Source organism: Panthera uncia (genome assembly GCF_023721935.1).
Source record: "Panthera uncia isolate 11264 chromosome B2 unlocalized genomic scaffold, Puncia_PCG_1.0 HiC_scaffold_24, whole genome shotgun sequence".
Lineage (NCBI taxonomy): Eukaryota > Metazoa > Chordata > Mammalia > Carnivora > Felidae > Panthera > Panthera uncia.
Window position 1 is genome coordinate 9,495,940 of NW_026057580.1, and position 25,961 is coordinate 9,521,900.

A 25,961-nucleotide genomic window follows, 5' to 3' on the forward strand; every position below is an offset into this window, starting at 1 on the left:
GTCCTAATATTGTCAGAGGGTGTGTCTATATGATACACGGGTGTTTTGGGTGCCACTCATAGAAATAATGCCACCATAGTACCAAATATCAGCTATTCAGAAGCAGTTAGTTGTGACCATGTTTTGGTCCTGACCAATATAGAACAAGGGGTCAAAGGCAGCACTGGATGTGAACCCTTGGCCCAGTGAGTTAGGACACCAAGCCACCAAGGGTGAGGGGAGGGGGGCATTTGGAACCAATTTCCCATGTCCTAAAGTCTTTGCATGTGGAGGTTTGTGGCAAATGCAAAATGAGTTCCTCCTGTCACTGAATAAGCCTCAAGCCTCCTGACAGTCCCCATACCCACAGTGCCCCAGCTCTGAGGGTGTTATTTGTTAGATGTTCACATGCTGCTGGTTTTCCTGCTGTTAGTGAGGCCTGAAGGAATCCAAACACCTCTCTTAGTTGTGGAGAACAACCTTTGAGGGAACTATCTGGCGAGAAAGTCTTTAATACATTCTTTATGTTAAGCTAGTAAGGTTGCATCTAGGGATTACATCTCTGGCATACCCTGGCTATTTGTCTTATAGGTTCCTTTGAATGATAAGCAAACATTCCTTTGCTTTGAGCCTAGGTGTATGTGTTCCTTGGCCAGTCCAGCTGTGCCTGGAGGGATGTGACCTCTATGTTCATTCTTCCATTTGAACTGACAAGATGGATTCTGGCTTCAAATCCCCACTGTTTTCACCATTCCTCATTGTTGCGGGGTAGGAGCAATGAACACTCTAGCTACTGCCTGTTAACAAAGGGCATGGATCAGGATTTCTGGAATGAAACTGCCTTGCTCCCAATTGCAAATATTCCCTAGCACCAGGCTCAGCCCCCATCCTGCATAGAGCCATTATTTTGGAACTCCCATGTACAGTGTTAGCATCTTATTCTATGATTTATAGCAAGGTAAATTGGGTCAGTTCATTTAAACAGTTGTCTCATTTTAGGCGGTGGTCCTGCAGGTGGGTTCTCCAAGTTAGGCCTATGCTGTGCATGCAGACAGCTAGAAAACTAGCCAGATATTCAGGAGTCCAGAAGAATTTAGGATCAAAGCCCAGTTGCATAAACAACAAATACTCAAAGACAATGAATCTGAACTAGAATCTAACACCCATGGAAGTGTGTTTCAGAAACATGTTTTTTTCTCTCTAAAAATCACCCTCATTTCCATCAAAGATAGCCAAATTAAGACTAAATTTTTTATGTAAAATAAGTCCTCTTATAATAAACTTAACCTAATTACTTACTTGAGTATAGCAAGAATACTGACTGGCCATGTAAGTTTTTTTTTTCTGATTTTTTAAATGTTTATATGTTTTTGAGAAAGAGAGACAGACAGACAGAGCCTGAATAGGGGATGGGCAGAGAGACTGGTAGACACAGAATCCAAAGTAGGCTCCAGACTCTGAGCCATCAAGACAGAGCCCAGTGCAGGACTCAAACCCACTAACTGTGAGATTGTGACCTGAGCCAAATGGACACTTAACCAACTGAGCCACCCAGGCACCCCCATATAAATATTTTTAATCTGCTTCGCTATAAAACTTTTCCTAAGGAATTTCAGATTGAGCTTATAGTAGCCTTTTGAGGATACAAGTCAGAATAAATACTTAGCATGAAATTCTCTTGCAATCCCTCTAGATTTGGGTGAATTCCTCTCTTCTCAAGGTTCCCCCAAATAACCCAGGTTTCTGAGCATCTAGGTAATAGCCTTACTTGTTCGTGTTATTGGGAACCCTACAAACAAGATACCAGGGTAATTTTTCCAAGGGGTTTCATTGATTCCAAAAATTCAACCTTAGTAACTCAAAGGTGTCTGGTCATATCTGAGTTTGTGCATATCTTCCCCAAATACGACATTCCAGTCAAAGACTTGGTGGTATGATCAATGTTTCCTGTTACAAGGGAAATGGATTCTTACTGAGCTTCTGCAAATAACTATCATTGCCATGAAATTAAGAATACTCACTGAGAGTTTCTAAATTATAGAGAAATCAGGTAGGGAGAAAAAGATAAATGTTTGTTTACAAAGGGATATTTTCCCACATTTTTGTCAGTCATAGATTATAGAAGTCTTATTCTATAGCTATAGTAACCAAATAAACCTTTGTGGTATTGGTTGAGAGATGGATATATGGACCAAAGGACAGAATCTTCTTGTAGAGGATATTGGATGGCAAGGAGAAGAGGTGAAAAAATGTTCAGCATCACAAATTTTAGGGAAATGCAAATTCAGACCACAGTAAAGAGTCACTGCACCTATTTAACCAGCTAAGAAAATAGTGACAATACAAAGTGCTGGCAAAGACGTGGGGAAACTAGACCTTTCAAAAGTTGCTAGGAGGAATTCAAAAGTGTATAGCCACTCTGTAAATAGATGGGCTGTTTTATACATGAAATGTTGCCTTTTTAACTAAACTAAAAGCAGCCTACAGAACGAGAGAAGATATTTGCAAATGACCTACATGCTAAAGGGTGAGTATCCAAAATATATAAACACTTTCAAAACTCAACACCCGAAACCAAAAAATCCAATTAAAAATGGGCAGAAGACATGAACAGACATTTTTCCAAAGAAAGACATACACATGCCAACTGACACATGAAAAGATGCTCAACATCACTCATCATCGGGGTAACACAAATGAAATATCACTGCACACCGTCAGAATGGCTAAAATCAACAACCGAAGAAACATCAGGTATTGGAAAGGAAATGGAAACACGGGAACCCTCTTGCACTTTGGTGGGAATGAAAACTGTGCAATCACTCTGAAAAGCATTTCGAGGTCCTTCAAAAAGTTAAAAATAGAACTACCCTAAAATCCAGCCATTTCACGACTAGGTATTTATCCAAAGGATGCAAAACTACTAATTCAAAGGGATACATGCACCCCTATGTAAGCAGCGTTATCTACATAGCCAAATTATGAAAATAGCCTGAATGTCCATAAGCTGAAGAATGGATAAAGAAGATGTAGCATATTTATACAATGAAATATTCCACACCATAATAAAGAATGAAATCTTGTCATTTGCAATGATGTGGATGCAGCTAAAAATATTAAGTCAGTCAGAGAAAAACAAATACCATATGATTTTACTCATATGTGGAATTTAAGAAGGAAAACATACAGGCATAGGGACCAAAAGACAGAGGCAAACCAAGAAACAGACTGATAACTATAGGGAACAAACTGATGGTTAGCAGAGGGGAGGTGGGCAGGGGGATGGGCGAAACTGGTGATGGGGATTAAAGGAGTGCACTTGTGATGAGCCCGGGGTGTTGTAACGAAGTGTTGAACCACTATATTGTACACCTGAAACTGATATCAAACTGTATGTTAACTAGCTGGAATTTAAATAAAAACTTGGGGGAAAAGTAAAAAACCAAACCAAACAAAAAATAAAAAACTGAAATGTGTACTTACCACATGATCCAGAGACTGTAGTCATAGACATTTATTTCAAAAAAGTGAATATTTACATTTGTACAAAACCCAAAATCTTCTACATAAATATTTACAGTAACTTTTCTTGTAATAGTTGAAAAGTACAAACAGCTATATTTTGCTCAATAGGTCCTGATTAAACAAATGGTGGTATATCCATCCCATGAAATAGCAGTAAAAAATCCAAACCACCGATGGATGCAAAAACTTGGATGGACCCCAAAAGCAACATGCTGGGTACAAAATGCTTCTGTTTGGTACTTTCTTATATTTTCTAACTCTTTGCTGAAGTTCTTTGTGTGCTTATTCTTCATCTAGTTTGGTGAGCACCTTTATTACCAGTGTTTGAAACTTTGATAAGGTAAAAATCTCCATTTCATTAAGGAATTTTCTGCTGTTTTATCTTGTTCTTTCCTTGGGAACATATTCTGTTTCTTCATTTTGCCTGGCTCTCTTTGTTGGTTTCTCTGCATCAGATAAAACAGGCACTTCACCCAGGGTTGCAGAAGTGGCCCCTTGTAGATACACCTTCTCATTCACACCTGCACTAACACTTGGTCGTCTCTCAAACTTTGGTGACTGTCCAAGCAGCCGATTGTATTTTAGTGGTTCCCGGTATTTGAGGGTATGGCAAGCCCTGTGGATGCTCCAGAGGGAGGGTGTTAGTTGTCACCTAGATTCAGGCTGATTGGAAGCCAGATAGTCAGGCAGCAGGTTTCAAAGTGTACAATTACATACAGTGCTGGGGGACAACAAATGTCAGTGTTGCTGGCCACTAGCTGTGTCCCCTGGGTGACAGTCCCAAAAGTCATGCCAGTTGAGTGTACTAGTTCCTTTCTGGACAGAAGCAGGAGTACCTGGAGCGAGGCAGAGGGAGAGGGAAAAGATGTCACCCACCGGCCTCTGTCCCCTGAGTGCACCTCCACGGGCCCCTAGATGTCAGCCAAACATGTTTCCCAGACCAAAGTTCCAAGACAAACAAATGGCCCCTTTCATAGAAAGACTGTGGGTGGGTTTCAGCCTGCTCTCTGCATAGTGCCCTGGGGATGTTAGTCTGCCAAGAATGTTCTCTCCAATAGTTACAGTTCAGAAATGCAAGGCCCCTGGCCACAAAGAGCCAGATGATCAAGGAGTGTCCCCTGGGCAGATAAGATGGACTCCTTGATCAGTTGCCTCTTGCTGTGCCCTGACCGTGGTAGCTGGCTAAGAACTCTTTCTCCATTGGTTACAGTCCTGTAGGACCCATGAGCAGAAGTCCCACTGGCTACCAGAGTGGAGCAAGATAGGGGTGGACCCTGGCAGCAGCTGCAAACACTGGGGAACCAGACAAAAGCAATAAACTCCTTTCTGGGAGATCCTGGTGAGCTGGAACTTTCTCTGATGAGTATTAGTTACGTACGCTGGGAAGTGTGATTTGGTGTGAGTACTTCCCTAGTTTTATAAAATAAAGTCAATCTGTTCTAAGCTCTGGAAGACCTGATAGCTGGTACGGTATAAGAATTATCTCTATTTTGAAAAACAAGAAAAAGAAAATTGATATGAGTCTGATACATTTCCTAGAGGTATTTTAAATGGAAAAAATGTAATTCATGTTTGTATCTCTATTCTATTTCTGTCATTTTCTTGTATTAATTTAGGCAGTTTTTATTTCCCCACAAAATCATTCATATTACTTGAAATTGTTTGGTGTGATATTTTACCTCATATTCTCCTAAATTCTTTAAAATCTCCCTGTATCTGTCATATCACTTCTTGAGCACACAATTTTATATGATCTTAAGTGTTTTATTTTGCAATGGATTTGTTTTCATTATAACTTTAATATTCGAATCTCCCTAATTCATTGAGTTGGCTTTATTGTCTTTTTTTAAACTTTGAGGTGAATAATGAGTTCTTTGTTTTCACCTTCAGTTTTAAAAAGTTACATTACAGCTTTGGTGAATAAAGAAAAACATTGAAATGTAAAATACAATTATATGTAAGACTGTTCATTTAATTATTTGCTAAATCTCTAACCAGTCAAATTTCAGGAAATATTGTCTTCTATGTAGACGTTATTCACCCTTGGTACAGTTTAAAATCATGTTTGAAGAACATGTAAGAAATTCTCTTTTAGAACGTATTAAGGTTTTTATTGTGGTTTATATATGTTTCATATTGTATTTTATGAGAACTTGGGGACCAATTTGTTTCTCTGCCCATAGAAAACATGTCATATATACTATACTACTCTACATTATAATTTCCATTTAAATTATTTGCAATCATTCTATTCTTTTTTTCTTTTTAATGTTTACTTATTTTTGAGAGCGAGAGAGACAGAGCATGAGCAGGGGAGGGGCAGGGAGAGGAGGAGACACAGAATCCGAGGAAGGCTCCAGGCTCTGAGCTATATCTCAGAGCCTGACGTGGGGCTGGACCCACCAGCTGTGAGACCATGATCAGACCACAGTCGGATGCTTAACCCAGTGAGCCACCCAGGAGCCTGTATGATCATGCTACTCTTTAAAACTTTGTTTTTCCTGTTCTTTTGACTTATCATAGAGGTGTACGATTTTTCAAAAAGAAAATATTAACATTTGACCTAACATCCGTTTGTGGCAGAAACCTGTGAACATAAGGAAAATTTCAGTGAAGAATTAAAAGTCAGCCATAATCCATGATCCAAGTGTTTCCAAATATCTGAGGGTTTTTAATATGTATTTTGGCAAAGTTTTGTCTAAACCATTAATTTTCATGGCTACTACAACATTTTTAAACAATATTATTATAGCAACATTGTACATTTTAAGATACATTATCATTTTTGTCACATTTCCTGTTTGGGTAAAATTGATTTTTTATTGCTTTTGTATTCCTTTACTTTATGTTTTATGTGTCATTCCTATTTTCTCTTTTTTAAAATAAGAGAATATCATTGTATCACATTATAGAGCATATGTGATTTAATTTTTTAAATTTTGTTAATGTTTATTTATTTCGAGAGAGAGACAGAGAGACAGAGAGTCAGAGCATGAGCCAGGGAGGGTCAGACAGAGAGGGAGACACAGAATCTGAAGCAGGCTCCAGGCTCTGAGCTGTCAGCACAGAGCCTAACATGGGGCTTGAACTCAGGAACCACGAGATCATGACCTGAGCCAAAGTTGGATGCCCAACCATCTGAGCCACCCAGGTGCCCTTATGTGACTTAATTTTTTAAATCCATTGTGCTTTCTCATCTTTTTAAGTTTGGAGAGTTCTACCATGTGTATTTTATGTCATACACAATATCTCTGATGTTTTTTATTCTTTACTTCTAATTTCTTAATGAATTTCTCCCTTTTTGACCTAAAATGAGATTGAATTGATTTTACCCACTATGATAATAGACTATACAGTTTAATTCTATGGCTGTGAAGTTTTCAAGTCATAAATATAACACTGAACATATTACTCACCTGAAGGAAAACTACAAACATATACACCACTTTTAGATATTTAAAATTGTCAACAAGTTTCATGTACTGTATCAATTAAGAATGTGACTCATCTAAGAAGATAAACTCTGACACTGAGCCAATCATAATTATGTGTATATATATATAGTTTATTTATTTACTTTGAAACAGAGAGAGACAGATAGAGACAGAGTGAGATAGAGAGCACTGTTGGTGGGAATGCAAACTGCGGCAGCCGCTCTGGAAAACAGTGTGGAGGTTCCTCAAACAATTAAAATAGACTTACCCTATGACCCAGGAATAGTACTGCTAGGAATTTACTCAAGGGATACAGGAGTGCTGATGCATAGGGGCACTTGTACCTCTATGTTTATAGCACCGCTTTCAACAATAGCCAAATTATGGAAAGAGCCTAAATGTCCATCAACTGATGAATGGATAAAGAAATGGTGGTTTATTACACAATGGAATACTACTTGGCAATTGGAAAGAATGAAATATGGCCTTTTGTAGCAACGTGGATGGAACTGGAGAGTGTTATGCTAAGGGAAATAAGCCATACAGAGAAAGACTAATTAGGTAGTTTAAAGGGTCCTCATGTGTCCATTTAAAATCATCCTCAGTAAAATCCTCTTAAAATCTTTCTTCTGACTTCCTTCACTAAGGACTTCTACTTTCAACTTGAGGAGCATTCAGTCCCCTGGAGCATTTACCAAAGTGTAATTTCTCTCAAAACCCTTTGTTTGAATGCTCCTTCAGTCCTCACCACCACCAAGACAGAAAGCACTCACTCTTGTTGCAAAGCCTCAAAAAGGGCTGCAAAAAGCATAACCATGAGTGCCCCTGCCTGTACCAGGTATCTTTCCCCAGCCCAGAAGGAAGGACTTCTATCCGCTACTTACCAGCCTGAAAAGCTGCTCTCCACCCGATCCTTAACCTACAGGCTTCCTTTCCCTGTCTGTCTGCCCCTGGAACTATTCAAACAAAAGCATCCTCCTATGGGAACCAGGGGGCACCTCATCTTCTTGTTACTACAAAGCCTGCCTGCCACAGTCCTGATGATTCACTCTGTTCCTGAATGCAACCTTCGTGTGGCTCTACATGGAATGAAGTGTCCTTCTGTGTCAGGCTGTGAGTATATGTAGTAACTTGCTATCGATCTCATCTGTCCATATTGAGTGCTATATGTTGAGCTATCACATGCTATTTAGGGAGGGGGACCCCTCTTTCATCAACAGGATGAATGAGAGGTGTTCAGAAGACAGGCACATCAGAAAGGAAGAAATAAAACAATCTTTATGCTCATTTGTTGTGATAGTCTCCATAAAAAATCCCAACAAAGTGTCTTCCCAACATAAAAAAACCTCCGAACTAAGAAGGGAATTCATCAAGGCGACAGGATTCAAGATCAATAGAAAAACTCAGTTGTATCTTTACATACAGCCATGAAGTAAAAAAAACAAAAATTAAAAGTATAACACCATTTACAATCACTCACCAAAAGAAAAGAAAAGAAAAGAACAGGAACACTGAAGTAGAACTCTAGGAGAACATGTACAACTCTTAACAGAAATGCTGAGGAAAGAAATCAAAGATATAATTAAATGAAGAGACTTACCATGTTCATCAGCTGAAAACCGAGCATAGTAAAGATGTCAGTTCTCCTCCCAAATTGATATCCCAGTTTCATGCAATATCCAGATCTCAGCAAAATTTTCATTAGTTGTAGATAGTTATTCTAAAATGTTTATGAAAAAACAATGAAGTTAGGATAAATAAAATGAAATTTGAGGAAAAAGTAAAATTGAATGATCACTAATTGAAGACTTTTCTGTACCTCGAGTGATCAGGGCTAATGGGGGTTGTGCAGGGTCAGGCACAGAGATGAACAGTGTAGAGAACTCAGAAAGAGATCCACACTAACTCATTTTTAAAATGTTTTAATCATTTGTTTTTTAATGTTCATTTGTTTATTTTGAGAGAGAGAGATAACATGAGTAGGGGAGGGGCAGAGAGAGAGAGAGCGAGAGAGAGAGAGAATACCAAGCAGGCCCTGATGTGAGGCTCGAACTCATGAACCCTGAAATCATGATCTGAGCAGAAATCAAGAGTCAGATGCTTAACAGACTGAGTCATCCAGGTGCCCCAACTCATTTTTAACAAAGGTACAATGCAGCTATGAGGAAGATGGATTGTATTTTCAAACAATGGAGTTAAACACATGGATATTCATAGACAAAAACAAAACAAACAAAATTGGAGGAAAAGGGGAAAAAAAGGAAAAGGAAAAATTAGATCAAGTCTTAACACTTTTTAAATTTTTCACTCAATGAAATCATGAATTTAAATGTAAAGTGTACAATGTTCACAGGAAAACAGGAGGAAATATTTGGGATAAAATCTTTGAGTTTGGTGGAGAGTTCTTAGACTTGACATCAAAGCACCATCCATAAAGGGAAAATATGGATGAATTTGGCTTTATCAAAATTAAAGACTTCTATTCTATAAGATATCCTATTGAGAGACAGAAAAGGTTAGCTACTGAAAGAAAACATTTCACATCCAAAATGCCACAAAGACCATGTGTCTAGAATCTATTAAGAACTCTCAGGACTCCACAGTAAATAAACATACAGGCAAAGAAACACACACCCGCGCGCGCGTGCACACACACACACACACACACACACACACACAACTGCTCTAATTACAAAATGGATGAAAGACATGAGGAGACATTTATCAGAGAGAATATTCATACAAAAAATAAGCTCATTGAATGATGTTCAACATCACTAGCCAGGAGGAAAATGCAAATTAAGAACATGCTGAGATATCATGTACCTACTGAAATAGTTTACATATGAAATAGCGTCAATGCCAAATGATGAGAAGAATGCAGAGAAACTGGAAGTCTCCTGCACTGATGGGGGAAGTGAACGGGTACAACCTCCTCTGGAGGATAGTTAGGCAGTTTCCTAAAAACTACGCATACACATAAAAAGTCCCCACCCAGGAATCACATTTCATGGCTTTATGTCAGAAAATGAAAACTTACATTCACCCAAAACTGTTCACAAATGTTCACAGCAGTTCTGTTTGCTATAACCCCAAACTAGAAACCACCAGGCCCTGCGGTAGGTGAACAGGTAAACAAACTGGTGCGTCCATACAATGGAACACTGTCAGCAATGAAGACGAGCAAACTGTGGGAGCACCTGACAACCTGGATGGCTCTCAAGGGCATTGTGCCCGTGAAAAAGGCCAGTCTCAGAAAGTCCTCTACTGAATGATTCCATCCATCTAACATCCTCAAAATGACAAGTTACAGAGACGGGGCACAGATTAGTGGTTGTCAGGTGCGGAGTGATGGGTCTGAAGGGAAGTGGTTGTGAATATAGAGGGCAGCATGAGGGCGATCTCTGTGGTACTGGAATAATTCTGTGCTTGCCGGTGGTGGCGGTCACACAGAAGCACACACGGGATGAAACATAGGCGTATGACTGGACATGCACATTTTACCGATATGGTTCCTGGTTTGAGATTGTATTATAGTTATTTAAGGTATTTAATATGTAATCACTTGGAGAAACTAGGCAAAAGGATACACAGAATCTGTCTATGTTGTCTTTTCAACTTCCTGTGAAACCTTAATTATTTCAAAATAAGAAGTTGTTAAAAGGTGGCCTTCTGGCTAAAATCGAGAACCCTCACAACATCAAGTGCTAGCCAGCCAGGATGTGGTACAGTAAGGAATATCATTCCTTGTTGATGGTAATGCAAAATGGTACCATTGTTCTGGAAGGAACCATGGTGATTTCTTACAAAGCTAAACATGCTGTTACCTTGCAGTCCTGCAATCACACTCATAGGCATTCGCTCAAAGGATTAAAAACATATATCCACACAAAAACTGGCACAGGAATGATTATAGCAATTGTGTTCACAGTTGGAAACTTGGAAGCAACCAAAATGACCTTCGAGAGGTGAATGGATAAACTGTGGAAAAACTATACAATGAAGTATCATTTAGCAATTTTTAAAAAAGCTATTAAACTTTGAAAACACACAGTGAAACCTTAAATGCATATTGCTAAGTGAAAGAATTCTCTTAGGCTAAAAAGTTCTTACTGTAGGGTTTCAACTCTACGATATCCTGGAAAAGCCAAACAGAGACCTGTATAATGTCAACAGTGAACCTTAATCTAAACTATGGACATCAGTAAGTAATAATGTATCAATGTTGGCTCATCCATTGCAACAAATGTACCACACTAATGACTCATGTTAATACAAGAAACTTTATGTGGCGGGGGGGGGGGGAGGGCATGCAAATTAGGAACTTTGTACTTTCTGCCCAATTATTCTGTAAAGCTGAAACTACTCTTCAAAAGGAAAGTATTCAAAATATGTGTTTCTTTATGAGACGATTGAGATGTTTTCTTTTTATTCCATGTGTCTGAGTTTTAGTGTATTCTCTATTGTACACCTGTTTATTTTATAGTAAAAAGTAGGAATATGTAAAAGAAACACCTATGCCTGTTATCAACTTTCTAAACACAAGGCTTTGATTTGATAACCCATAGCTAAAGAAACTTGCTATTTTCAATTTTTTTTTTTAATTTAGAGGGAAAGAGAGAGAGAGAGGAAGAGACAGAGAGAGAGAGAGAGTGCTGGAGCAGGAAAGGGAAGAGAGAGAGGGAGAGAGAATTGGAGAAGGCATCATACCCATTGTGGAGCCCCGGGGAGGGCTCCATCTCATGACCCTGAGATCCCGACCTGAGATGGAACCAAGAGTCAATAGCTTACACAGCTAGAAACTTACTACAGGGTGTTGAAAGATAAACTGAGGCATAAGATAACTTCCAAGTGCTTGTTCGAGAGCATGATTCAAATCTGGCAGTGCCAACCAAAAATGGTGAAAGAACTCTGGAGATGGAACTCTGACAGGAACTGGAGAAAGGCTTTCATAGACAGGATGCAGAAGCAAAACATGGAAATTACCTGATTCGCTATATCTTATTCAGTCTGACTTGGAAAAGCCCAGTTGGCTATTGGTGAATTTGGCTGGGATACAAGTGCACTTATAGGAATAGAGTCTGGCTTAGGATTCAGTTTGCTTACGTAAGTTACCAAGATGTTGGAGCCATCTCTGTCTAATAGCCTCCTAGTAAAATTACTCCAATCATCTCCCATTTTGGTCATCCTTTCATGCATGAGAGATGGACCAAAAACTTGGCCTTAGTGACTCTCTCAGTCACCATCAGGCTGAAGTTATTCTTGTTGCCCTGTGAAACTCTTAAGTTATCAGATCAGGTTAGTGGAAGGTGTTTGCACCTCACCGTTCATGCCATTTCTGCTTCTCCAAGTGCAGTGAGACCATCTGATGTACTGCTGGTGATTATAAACGTGTGTTTAAGCCCCTTGAGAGAACACAGCTTCATGACGACTATCAGGAGAATACCAAGGGACTGAAGTATGTCTCTTAGTCGGGACCCCCAGGTACCAAACCAGTTGGTATCAATGTGTTTTAGCCAAGAAGTTTGTTTGTCATTTTCCTGTATTTGGGTTTCTGTAATATTAGGGGTGTTGATCCAGGAGCAGCCGGAGGTATCTGCTGTGGCACAGACTCCTTCTTCAGCCAATAAGCAATCTAACACAATTTGATTACCCAAGACCACCTTCTCAGCTCTAAAGGATCTTTTTGGCTAGTGGTATAATTTGGGGTGATGTATTCTGCTACCCTTCAAAGTCATCTTGCCTTGATTTGTTCTTTTCCGGGATTTTTATCATCAGGTATTGAAATTTTGAGAAAAAATAATGGAATTTATAATTCTTGAAGCATTGTTACTTCTATGCATTGTACTTAGTCTTTTTGCAGTTTTCCTTTGATTCTTATAATAATAACTCAGTGTGGGAAAAATTGCCATCAGTATCTTCAAGAAAGGAATCAGATAGGTTAGTTAAGCAGGGTACCAGTGAATGCACAGATAACAAAGGTAGAGTAAGTTGAACCCCAAATTGACATCGTTGCAACTGCCCTTATTTGCCACTCTAGCAAACTGTCAGGATAATTAATCTGGAAGGTATCGGCTAGGCCCTGGTAACCACTTAGTAAGAGTTTCATAGATAAAGAGCAATAGCCCTCTGTGTCTCAAACATGTTTTCAGTCCATCTAAATGTCATGTCCTGTCCAACCTCCCACTTTTTACTGGGGGTTTCTACTCAGGGATACATATGCAATACAAGAGTCTTCCAGGAATAAGTCAGATCATTCTCAAGGTGATGAAACAGGCATCCAAGACCATGTTAATTAGATGGGTAATGCTGACACGCAATGTCCAATCCTATTTTTCCTTAAACCTGGAATGAGTGTCACTGGTACATAAATTCTGTAAGGTATATGACTCCTAGTCTTCTCTTCCCTACTCCACTCCCACCTGCTCCCCATCATGAGTCTTATTCATTATCTGAGGCTAAACCCTACATTTTGCATTCATTCTACCAAAGATCCAGATACATCATTGGGTTGGAGACTCAAGAACCAAGACCAGATCCTGAAACCGTTGCTAAGTAGAGATCTCCCAACGAACTCTACTCTAGGGTTTTCCATAGGGGGACTGGATCACAGCAACTGAATTGCTTATGGATGCTACAAGTGAGGCATGGTCCTAATGAACCTAGATATTTCTGATTACTTACAGAACTTATCACAGACATTCAACATTCATGCATTTTGGAAGAAAGAATCATATATATATTCTCTAGTCTCTGTGAAGAACTGGCTTACACACCAAACCTTCCCTCAGAACATCAAAAGTTTATTGTGTTTAAAAAAAAACACAATCACAGTTGGGAGAAACCCAAGCAATAAGTGTGAAGAGATGTTTGAATTGAACATTCAAAGTGTTTCCAGGCAGAGAAGGGATCCTCTGGGGTCCATTCCAGAGGCAACACATGGTGATGATCAAATGATGGTAGAAAATGGAGAAAAATATACCCAAGAAGGGCAGTAAATGGAATAACTCCACAGCAGAGCCTGGACAGATCAGGAAGGCATCATTCTTCTTAGAATAGCTAAAGGGCTGAAAATGCTGAAAAATAGTTGTCTTCAGTGAGGTGAGCAATTGGGATATTACCAGGCTTATAAAGCTTTCAAGGCACAAATTTCTTCATTGATCTTCTCTTTGGGAAAAGCCATTGCCTGTAGAAAGACATACATGGTTACTAAAGATTAAGATGAGTATTTTAAGCTCTTTTTTCAGATCCTTTTTCTTCTCCCTTAATCCTTTGTTTTGGAAAAGGCTCATAACATTCCTCTCACATCTGTCCAGTAAACATAACCTAAATACCACCGTTCCAACATGAACTGCATCCCCTACACTCTGAGTAAGGATGAATGAGCAGAGCACTGCCTTACCTTCTCTTGGAAGTTTCAACATCACCTTTCAGATTAGAGAAGCAAATATAGGTATTGACCTTCAAGAGAATTTCATTTCATGCACTGAATCTGCCCTAACTCCAAGTGAACCAAACTCTGGAAACCCTTCTTAACTGAAGGTCTGCCTCAGGAAATACAAACCAGTAAGTGCCCAAATGTTTCCTTGAACACTTGGATTCAATACTCTGATGTGAAACAATGGTCTTAGGTAGTGGAGATAATCTCCAAGACTCAAGTTTTGGTCTAGGTACACATGTACGGAAAGAAATAAGGGATCTTGAAGCTTTGGGATACCAGATGATGTCAATGTCTGGCTCTATCCTAGCAAAGATATCCTAGCAAGAGCCATGACTTTCCTATCACTTTAAAGGCATCACAATCCTCTTTCCCATGCTGTTTCCTACCCTTGGAAAACTCCATGTATGTCTTCCTCTGCCCACATTAAACCCACCTGTGGATGCCTCACAGAGGCCCTCTGCGTTCACCAGCATTGACCTTGCGCATGCCCTTGATGATGAAGATGGTTCCCACAATGATGCCCACCAGACCCACGACAAGGCCCAGGGCACACACCACATTCTCTGTTGTCTCTGGGAGGGGGGTTGGTGCATCAAACTCTGGGGAAAATAAAACAGAGTATGGTACAGAAGTAATGATCATGGTCTGGAAAAGCACTTAGATGCAAATATAGACATTTAGTCAATGAAGAGTTATTAGTCACCTAAATAAGAGGAAGACAGAATGATATATGAAGGGAATGCAGATTAACAAGTGGGAGCTGAATAATGGGATAAGACAAGGAATAGGATTTGTAGCAATGGTTATGGATGAGTTACAGTACTCTGGGTCTCAAAGCACCAGACAAAGCATCATGCGAAGAAACCATAGAAGAAAGGAGATTGATGGATGGTCCATACCCCAGTGCTTGAGAAGAGGCTCATCCAAACCCCAGTGCTCCACCTTGCAGTCATAGACATCCTCCACCGAGGGTAGGAAAGGGAGATAGTGGAACTTGCGGAAAAGGTGGTCTTCCCGGGGCAGGAAGACGGTCTCTGACACTCCTGTGGTGACAGGCTTTCCATTTCGAAGCCACGTGACATTGATCACTGGTGCGGAGAACTTGTCGATGAAACAGATGAGGATGTTGGGCTCTCCCAGTTCCACAGGGCTGTTTGAGAGCACAGTCACCTCGGGAGGTTCCGGGGACACATGACAGAAATTAGGCCTCCCTGCTTAGGCTATACCCTCTCCCTCCCACTGAAGCTTTTGAAAAAGCAATTGGAAGTGTGCCTGAGAATCTATGCCACAGTCTCAGATACCTATCTCTGATACTCTCCCTCATGAATTGGAACTAATGTTATGGTATAAGATATATTGGGATACTTTAAGTAACGGGTATAATTTTATTCCTGTCTCTCCTGGCATAGATTTGGGGCAATGACTCACAGTATGAGTCACTGTGGGTGGTAAGGATAAGATGTGAGCACCTGAAGGAAAGGAATAAACTCATACTTTGTTCTTGGGCCTTTGGCATGAGAAGTAGGGGCTTGCTGATGGCGACTCTAGGCCCCTGGGAGGGAAAGTCAGTTACAAAAATGTAACACAAGCCAAAGCATCTGTTTCAACGTTAGGATTCCAATGTCTAGTGGTGTAGAAGTTACCATTGGTGTTTGGGGTGTGATTGGAGTGCTTTATCAAGATGTCCAGGTTAGCTTTGTCCACAGCTATATTGGCCAATGCACCCTGGGCCTCAAAGCTGGCAAAACGTCCAAATTCTTCAAGCCGCCACACTGTCTCCTTCTTTTCCATATCCACGTGGAAAATCTCATCACCATCAAAGTCAAACATAAACTCGCCTGATGAGTCAGGCTTCAGATAGAACTCAGCCTGGATGATCACATGCTCCTCTGAAAAGGCAGGAAAAGATGTCAGAGTGGTTACCAGATGGAAGAGAGTAAGAAGAATCCAGTATGTGAGAAAAACATGTTGGCAGGGGCAGTGGAACCATACGGAGTGGAACCATACAGAGTGAAGGAGTGGTGGAGGGCAGGGATGAGTCTGAAGATGAGGCTCAGGTGGAGGACATCCAGGCTGAACAGAGTTCTAAGGCAGAAATAAAGGGGCAGAGTTAGAGAGGGTGGATTGAAGGAAAAGAAGGATGAATATCCCTCAGTCTTGTGAAGCTGTTGTTAAGCTCCATGTTACAAGCTGTGAAGTGATCCACTCTTTGGAAATTCACCAGCAGCTGCTAAAGAGGAATTGATCACTCACTGTATTTTCCCAGGCATTGAATACACTTCAGCCTTAATTGTGTGAATCTCTCAGACTATTGCAGTTTTAAGAATAGGGAGACACTCTTTAAAAGGCTATGTTCTGAACTCTGGAATCAAATGAAATAATGAATTCTCTTCGGTCAATGGATATAAAATTGACATACAAGATTGTATTCACTTTACCTAGAAAACAAATGTTCTGATATCTATACACATATATACTGCAATTCATATCAGGTACCTGGCCTTCCCTCTCCCTGGATAGATTGTTGCTCTGGGGCGATGTTCCTTTCTAGTGATCATCAATATAATATCTGTGCTCAAAATATGCTGATAAGATTCACATGCCAAAATTTAACCAGCATGTATTCAGCTAAGTACAGGAACTGAGAACATCTCATATTGTTTTCTCATTGAATCCCCACAAAATTATGTGAGGTTGAAATTTGTAATGGCACTCATTTTTCCAGTAAGAGACATTGAAGCCCAGACAGCAGCTTATTAATGCTTCTCAGAACCTACTCCTCCCTCACATTTGGCACACTTCAAAGTCAATGGTATTAGTCAATACAGAACTCAGTTTTTGCTTCTCTAAACTACATGTGATTGACTTCAATTAATGGTAATGGCAGCACTCCTCCAGACTACAATTTGCTATACTTTCAGATTTATAGCAACATAATATCTGTCATCATTTTGCTCACTTCAAAGATTGTCCTGCAAGTGTCTACAGTTCATCTCTCCAGTGCTTTCAGAGCTCATATCCCTAGATTTGATTCTCTCAGCACCTATCTTTGATACCCCCGGAATCCTGAGGACACATCAGGAAAGCCACGATAAGAAATCCTAGCACCAGGACTCCATTTATGGGCATTTTCTTCTTTGGTGCTTTGATGGGGGCAGTAGAGCCTTAGACTGGGGTAGAAGTGACAAGACTAGAAGAAAAGAGAAGGTCTGACATTAAAATTCAAATCACTTAAGGTACAGCCAATCACAAAGACCTTTTGAGATGGCACATCTGTTACTAAGGGAAGGACTCTTGTAAATGGTTCGGGAAAGGAAGCACTTCATTCATTAGATAAAGAAATAAAGTTCTTAATCAAATAAACACACAACCAAATAACAACACAAAACATCAGGTTTTTAAGAATGTTGTGAAGTTACTCACAGACTCTTCCATTTCAGCCCAAATGCTAGGAAGAGATGTGCTTGAAGCTTAATAGTGAGAGGAGAGTCAATGGAAACACACCAAAGTGAGAGCTAATGAGAGATGATTCCTCTGTGCTGTGACAGCTGGGGATGCTAATTCAGGGCTAATAAACCATCTTAAGAGATGGTAAATTGTCATGCCATGGAGAATGCCTGATTTTGGCAGTGTTGTGTGACAGAGTTTCACTTAAGAAGCTTCTTATTGCTTTAAGATTCTCCTCCATGTCCTACTGTCCCAGAGGGACAACTCAGTCCAAGAGCTGGGCATCCATGGAACTGTACCATATTTAGAGAACATCAGAGGTGAAAGTTAGTTTCAACATTCCCGTAACTATACATGGATGTTAGAGATGTCATAGGTGGTGGTTACTGGAAACTGTGGACTCTAATCTCTACTATTTGAAATATGACCAGAGATTGGAGTAGACTGGGGGGACACACCTCATTTGAGGAATCAGGTTGATGAATACAGTAGAGCAAATTGGGCAGAGCCTATTTTACTGGCAGTAATAGAGATAAGAAACTACACGAAAGCTTTACCATAACCTTCCTCATGTCATAACATCATGACTGCTGTCCTCATGACATAAATTATTGAAATTCTGTTCCTAAGAATTTATTTTGATATTCTCTCCTGAGAAAACGGAAAGTTAAAACACTCTGACCCTGATGTTTGTGAACATACGGGGCCATAATAAGGACAATTAAACCACACATAGAAAGGGCTGGAATCTGAATACAACCAGTGAAGAGAGACCTGTCAGTGAGCAGGCCATCTGATGGTGAGTTCACTGTTGAATATCAGTCATGACACATACGCTCAGGGTGGATTTTCCACACTACTGTGCTGATGCCTTATTTGCCCCACAGCTGCCCTCACAAATCATGAGGGAGAAAACCCTACCATTACTGATTATCTAATCACATCCAACAATCACATCCAAGGGTTTTGAACATCCCCTGACCCTGGTTTTTGGATCACTTGGGAGAGATCCACAACACAGTGTTTCCCTAAAACTGTTAAGAAATACACAGATGAGAGTTCTACCGTATCAGTCTCTGCTGAGAGTCGGGTCCGATGATTTAGGCTTTTCATCTCCTCTCTCAGAGGAAAAAGCAAGTCTGATGTTATGCCTGCCCTTTGCTGGCTGGCATACTAAGTTGTTCTTAAGGTGCTCATAAATATATGGTAAACAGGCATTTTATATAAAAACATTTTGTATGTTGTAATAGCACCTTCACCCTCAGGTGTTTTGCAGCAACTTATGATATGGCTGAGTTCTAAAGCACTGATTGGTTCTCCTCAGGAAATTACTACATTTGGGAAACTTTAGAAAATACTTTCATTTCCCTTTCCCTGTGACAGGAGAGAAGTTCCTATCTGGACTCTACTCATGGTCCCCGGGTCTCTTCCTATACTTGAGCTTCCTAAGTCTGAGGGGATTTCCGAGGACCCTTGAATAAGGTCTTCTCAGTGGCATCAAATGGTGTGGAGCCACTGTGCTAGTAAAAGTCCAGTCTGTAAATAGAAGTCCCTGGAGACACTCTCAACAGAACTGTTTGTTACAATTTTTCTATATAATAGAGACTTCCATCTTTAGACTGTTAGGAAGCCTGAAGGAGCACAGGTCAGTGCAGACCCCTAACTCTGAGGGGTCAAGAACCTGTGGGAAGCCTCTATGGACATCTCAGCTCTTCTAGAGCCCCAAGGGAAAGACTGCCTTGGGAACACAAGGCTGTTGCCAAGATCCCTGTGTGTGAAACCATTGTGTCCACTACCCGAGATAGCTTCAGTCTACCTGCCACCTCCGAAATCTCATACTACTAACTTTCACTTGCAATGTGTAGGCCACATCCAGATCCCAGGGCAAAGAGACTCTTACTTCTATTCCCTGTAGTACCCACAAATCATAGAAGCTGACAGGAAAATTACTAAAATATATTTACATCTTGATACATCTAGATCTCTAGCATCTGTTTATCTCCACCATGGTTCACTGAGGCTCTTACCACAGTGGGTAACCTAGAACCAGAAAAAATATTAATTGGGCTCTTAGGGGAGTGTTTGGACATGACAGTTTTCACGGAGCCACGTTATGTCCGGGACCTCACCGCTTCATGTGTGTGTGGTTTGTGTTCAACGAACCTCCAGCCCCTTCTTTTGGCTTCCTTCCATACCTTTTGCCCTTAGCATGCAGAACTTCCTATCAGAGTTGATGGTGGGATTGGGGAGGAATATCAATCCAGGCATGTCCTTCCCAAATCTACATGGAGAAACTTTACTGGTTCTGTTTCATTTCTCCATCCCATCTTGAGAGGTGGCAGAAGCTAGTGTTCTGAGATAAATTTCTTTCATTGCAAAGACTGCCAACTGTTGATATTAACCAATGTGCTAGAGTGGCGTGGTCGTGGGCCTCCCTAACCTATTCTGTGTGAATAAAGAGACCATGGTGCTTTGGCCCATCTCTAACTTGGGAGAATGACAGTATGTGAATTTGATTCATTTTCTCTTCACCTGTACCTGAAATATATTCTTAAAAGTCTGAGTTTTTAATAGGCCCTGGGGTTGTGAAATCACACTTCTCTGCTTGGGTAATCTTTGTCAATAAGAACATGCAGATTAATGCCACACACACACACACACACACAGACGCACACACACTCATTAGAGGAGTTCTTCTTGTGATGTTGTATAGGAATTATAGCATACCATAGGATTTATTTGCTAAATTTTAATAAGTAGAGCATTCTAAAATTTCCTGTACATTGCACAAACATATCTGAATTCAGCCATTAAACTGTTTGGAACAATGTAAGAATCAATTGTCCCAATTGGATTTAAGATAAATCCTTTTCTACCCCCTGCTGGAAATTTTTGCAGGCAGAAGTGAGTTGAGTTCATCTTACTCACCTTCTAGTTGGGATGGATTCAGAGAGAGGGAGGAAGACGAAAAGACAGGACATGTCTTAGTGAGAATAAAATGCGCAGAACCCTCGCTGAGAATTTAAGAAGAATACAGGTAGTATGAAGATGAAAAGTTAAAAAACATGAAGATGAATCACTAGGCCTGCTGACCGACTGGATTAGGATAAGGTGCTAGAGAATGATTAAAAAGAATGTACCTAGTTCATGTGTCAAGTGAATGTCATAAATGACTGAAGGAAATTTTTACACAAAAATAGACTTTGGTGCAGGAGGTGGGGCTTGTTTGCACCAAGTGTGGTGTGGGTCCAGCACAGAGTGTGAAGGAACATGTTGGTGAACACAAGAGGACAGGGAGAACACGAGTGGACAAATGGCATATCAAGAACAGATCATTGCAACACTCTGTTGGGATAATACATGAGGAGTGGTCAATGCTGTAAACTATTTTAGAATAACCAGGAGTGAAGATGTAGAGTAACCTCACACAGTCTGGATTTCTGAGGTTACTTTGAAACTTTAAAACTTTTAAGGTAGGAAGAAAGAAGAGAACTAGGCCTGCGGATTGCTATGAGTTTCACTGGAAGGTGTTTTGGTATGCACTTTCTCTCACCAATTAAAAAACCCACAAATAATGACTATATTAGTTCTTACCATCATATCTTCTAGATAATAATTGCATTTACAATTTGTTCTGTGAAATCTGAGCTTTAAAAAATCTTAGGGGAAGGTTCCACTTAGGGGGTAAACACGGTGGTATTCTCAATCAAGTGTCTGACCCTGTAGCCAGTAAAATGAGTCCATTGAAAACTGTAAAATCACTTCAACATAAGTGCAGTCAGAAGGGGATGGCATCGTTTTGTCTTGACGTTGTGCCTATAGGTGAATATTCAAAGGTTTTCAGGAAAAAACTTCCCCGTTTTTTTGTTGGTTTGTTTTTGTTTTTGTCTTTTTCATAATGCACAGTAAAAGTGGTACTAGGATATTCTCTTTTGTGGTCAATAGTATTTAATTCTTCTTAAATTTTGACGGAGTATTCAGCGGGCTTGGAAAGGTCAAAGCTCTTAATTCAGGATGCATTACCTAATATTTCTACATGTACATCTGAAATTCTCAGGTATGTTTGATGTAATTAGGTTGTTTAATGATTAACAGGTTACTGACTTTTAAAGTCTTTTTATACTAAGTATCATTGGGTTTTTTGTGTTTTTGTTTATTTTTTTGGTTGTTTGTTTATTTTGAGAGAGAGAGTCAGAGAGAGGGAGGAGCAGAATCCCAAGCAGGATCTGTGATATCAGGGCAGGGCTTGAACTCACGAACCCTGAGATCATGACCTAAGTTGAGATCAAGAGTAGATGTTTAAAGGACTGAGCTACCTAGCCACCTGTGTTTATTTTTTTGTTTTTGTTTTGATAAGCACACAAAATGGAATGTGCTTTTAAAAATACTGTTTTTTGAGGGCTCCTGGGTGGTTTAGTAGGTTCACAACTGTCTGACTTTGGCTCCGGTCATGATCTCAAGTTCGTGAGTTCCAACCCTGCACCGGTTCTGTGCAGATGGTTCAGAGCCTGAAGTTTGTTTTGGGTTCTGTGTCTCCCTCTCTCTCTGCCCCTCCCTGGCTCACACTGTTTCTCTCTTGCTCTCTCTCAAAAATAAGTAAACATTAAACACATTTTTTTTAAATCCTGTTTTTTGAGGGTTAAAATTATTTTTTAATTTTTAAATTTTTTAAAAATGTAATTTATTGATAAGTTGCCTAACATACACTGCATCCAGTGTGCTCTTGGTTCTGGGGATAGATTCCCATGATTCATCACTTACATACAACACCCAGTGCTCGTCCCCACAAGTGCCTAAAAATATTTGTTAATTAAAAAATGTTTGATTGAACTCCAGTAATATTATATTAGTTTCAGGTGTATAGCATAGTCATTTCACAATGATATACATTAGGATATGCTCTCCAGAAGTGTAGTTATCATGTATAACCCCACAATGTTATTACAATATTTGTGACTATATTCGCTATGGTGTAGGCTTCATCTCCAGGACTTAGTTCTTTTACAACCGGAAGTTTGTACCTCTTAATCTCCTTCTTGAATTTCAACCATCCCCCCTCTGGCAACAACTGCCCCCTCTCTGCCCCCTCTCTGGCAACAACTGGTTTATTCTCCACATTTATGAGTCTGTTTCTTCCTTTTTGTGGTTGGTGTTTAGTCGTTTGTTTTAGAGTCCATATATGTTAAGTCATACAGCTTGGAAAACAAAGGTGTGTTTCAAAAAAGAAAAAGTAAATGTAAATCACTTCGACTCGTAACAGTAAATGTGTAACACCCTTTCTACTGCTCCATGGCAAATTTAATCTTAGGCTCATTTTCTAGGTCTTTTCTGGAAATCTGATAAAGGAGGAATGTCAGCTAGATTTTTAGAGAAAACTGTCTGTGGTCAAAATGCCCTTTGCTTGGTAAATCATATCATGCCTGGGAAGAATACTGGATGAAGTCTAACAAATGGTGGGAACCCACAGTTTGAACATCACTAAATGCAGTGACCCTTGTAACCGGTGTCTGGAAGTTATGCTCATGGAGATGTTATTAGACGTACAGGCTCCAAGGGAGATAAGGATGCTAAGCCAGGGCAGACTCCACTCCCATAGGTGTCAATTCATCTCCCACACCTAAAGTCTCCCTTGGGGGTGGGGTGGGCAGAGACTAGCACCTGGACTGCATTGTGGACTTTTTCAAGACTATGTCCCACTGAAGATAAAAATATCTGATGCGGCCCCTTTGACATGCTTTGATTTCTGTCTGTCATCCTACTGAGTGAATCTGAGAGCCAAGTGTTGCCTGGGGCAATCATGTGAATCTGCATTTCAATGTAAGAAAATCCCCTGGGTCTTGATATATGAACAATTTCATTTCATTTCTTTCATATATATATATGTGTGTGTGTGTGTATGTGTGTGTGTGTGTGTATGGGAATGCTGTCTTTTTATCCATTAGAAATATATATATGATATATAACATATATCACATATAAATTATATGAATATTAAATATGTGTACGTATCATATATACTACATATCATATATAAATTATATTCTTATACATAAATATATAATTTCATAAGATATTTTTAAAACATTTCATATGTTTACACCTTTAACATAATCTCACATCTGATATTTTATTTTCCCTTAAAAAAATTAATTCTAGTTGGTTAGCATACAGTGTTACATTGGTTTCAGGTCTATAATACAATGATTGCATACAACACTTGCATACATTACCCAATGCTCATCACAAGTGTCTTCCTTAATTCCTATCACCTATTTCACGCATCCCCCAAGCCCCCATCTGGCATCTATGTGTGTTCTCCATAATTAAGAGTCTGTTTCTTGATTTGTCTCTTGTTTACCTCTTTGCTCAACTGTTTTGTTTCTTAAATTCCACAAGTGAGTGAAATCATATGGTATTTGTCTTCTTTGACTTATTTTGCTTATTATTATGCTCTTTAGCACCATCCGTGTTGTTGCAAATGGCAAGATTTGGCTTGCAATGGCAAGCCTTAAAAAAAGGTTGAATAATATCCATTGTGTGTGTGGAATATATATATTCTATATATAGTGTGTGTGTGTGTGTGTGTGTGTGTGTGTGTGTATACACCACATCTTCTCTATGTATTCATCAATCGATAGGCATTTGGGCTGCTTCCATAACTGGCTATTGTAGGTAATGCTGCCATCAACATCAGGGTGCATGCATTCCCTTGATATAGTGTTTTTGTATTCTTTTGGTAAATACCCACTAGTGCAATTGCTGAATCACAGGGTAGTTCTATTTTTAACTTTTGGAGGAATGTCCATACCATTTTCCACAGTGACTGCACCAGTTCACATTCTCACCAACAATGCTGAGGGTTCCCTTTTCCCCACATCCTCCCCAACACTGGTTGTTTCTTGTTCTCTTTACTTTAGCCCTTCTGACAGGTGTGAGGTGATATCTTGTTAGAGGTTTGATGTGTATTCTCTGATGGTTAAGTGATGATGAACATCTTGTCATGTGTGTATTGGCCATCTGTAAGTCTTCCTTGGACAAATGTCTTTTCATGTCTTCCCAGTTTTCAATTGTATTATTTATTTTGGGGGTATTGAGTTGTATAAGCTCTCTATAAATTTCAGATACTAACCCTTTATTAGATATGTCATTGGCAGATATCTTCTCCCATGCTGTAGGTAGCCTTTGAGTTTTGTTGATTGCTTCCTTCCCTGTGCAGAATATTTTTATTTTGATGTAGTCCCAATAATTTTTGTTTGTTTGTTTTTGTCTTTGTTCCCTTGCCTCAGGAGACATATCTAGAAAGAAGTTGCTCTGGCCAATGTCAAAAAGGTTACTGCCTCTGTTCTCTTCTTGTATATTCAAGGTTTGAAGTCTCACACTTGGGTTTTTATTCCATTTTGTTGTCTTTTTTTTTTCTTTTTTCTTTTTTCTTTTTTATTTTTTAATATATGAAATTTACTGTCAAATTGGTTTCCATACAACACCCAGTGCTCATCCCAAAAGGTGCCCTCCTCAATACCCATCACCCACCCTGCCCTCCCTCCCACCCCCCATCAACCCTCAGTTTGTTCTCAGTTTTTAACAGTCTCTTATGCTTTGGCTCTCTCCCACTCTAACCTCTTTTTTTTTTTTTTTTTTTTTTCCTTCCCCTCCCCCATGGGTTTCTGTTATGTTTCTCAGGATCCACATAAGAGTGAAACCATATGGTATCTGTCTTTCTCTGTATGGCTTATTTCACTTAGCATCACACTCTCCAGTTCCATCCATGTTGCTACAAAAGGCCATATTTCATTTTTTCTCATTGCCACGTAGTATTCCATTGTGTATATAAACCACAATTTCTTTATCCATTCATCAGTTGATGGACATTTAGGCTCTTTCCATAATTTGGCTATTGTTGAGAGTGCTGCTATAAACATTGGGGTACAAGTGCCCCTATGCATCAGTACTCCTGTATCCCTTGGGTAAATTCCTAGCAGTGCTATTGCTGGGTCATAGGGTAGGTCTATTTTTAATTTTTTGAGGAACCTCCACACTGTTTTCCAGAGTGGCTGCACCAGTTTGCATTCCCACCAACAGTGCAAGAGGGTTCCCGTTTCTCCACATCCTCTCCAGCATCTATAGTCTCCTGATTT

At 39.8% G+C, this 25,961-nt stretch overlaps 2 protein-coding genes across 5 annotated transcripts in view; one reads left to right on the forward strand and one right to left on the reverse strand.

The window, feature by feature from the left end:
* Nucleotides 1-25,961, forward strand: part of LOC125938398 (DLA class II histocompatibility antigen, DR-1 beta chain) — an 83,157-nt gene that overhangs the window by 16,435 nt on the left and 40,761 nt on the right. The gene's annotated exons all lie outside the window — the stretch shown is intronic.
* LOC125938154 (HLA class II histocompatibility antigen, DR alpha chain-like) overlaps nt 14,812-25,961 on the reverse strand; it is an 18,894-nt gene continuing 7,744 nt past the window's right edge. Inside the window, exons 2-4 of the mRNA XM_049653189.1 lie at nt 16,024-16,464; nt 15,279-15,561; nt 14,812-14,978 (exon numbers count right to left, since the gene is read on the reverse strand). Coding sequence (XP_049509146.1) covers nt 14,824-14,978; nt 15,279-15,561; nt 16,024-16,464 — 879 coding nt within the window. The 3' untranslated portion in view covers nt 14,812-14,823. The remainder of the gene's footprint in view (nt 14,979-15,278; nt 15,562-16,023; nt 16,465-25,961) is intronic.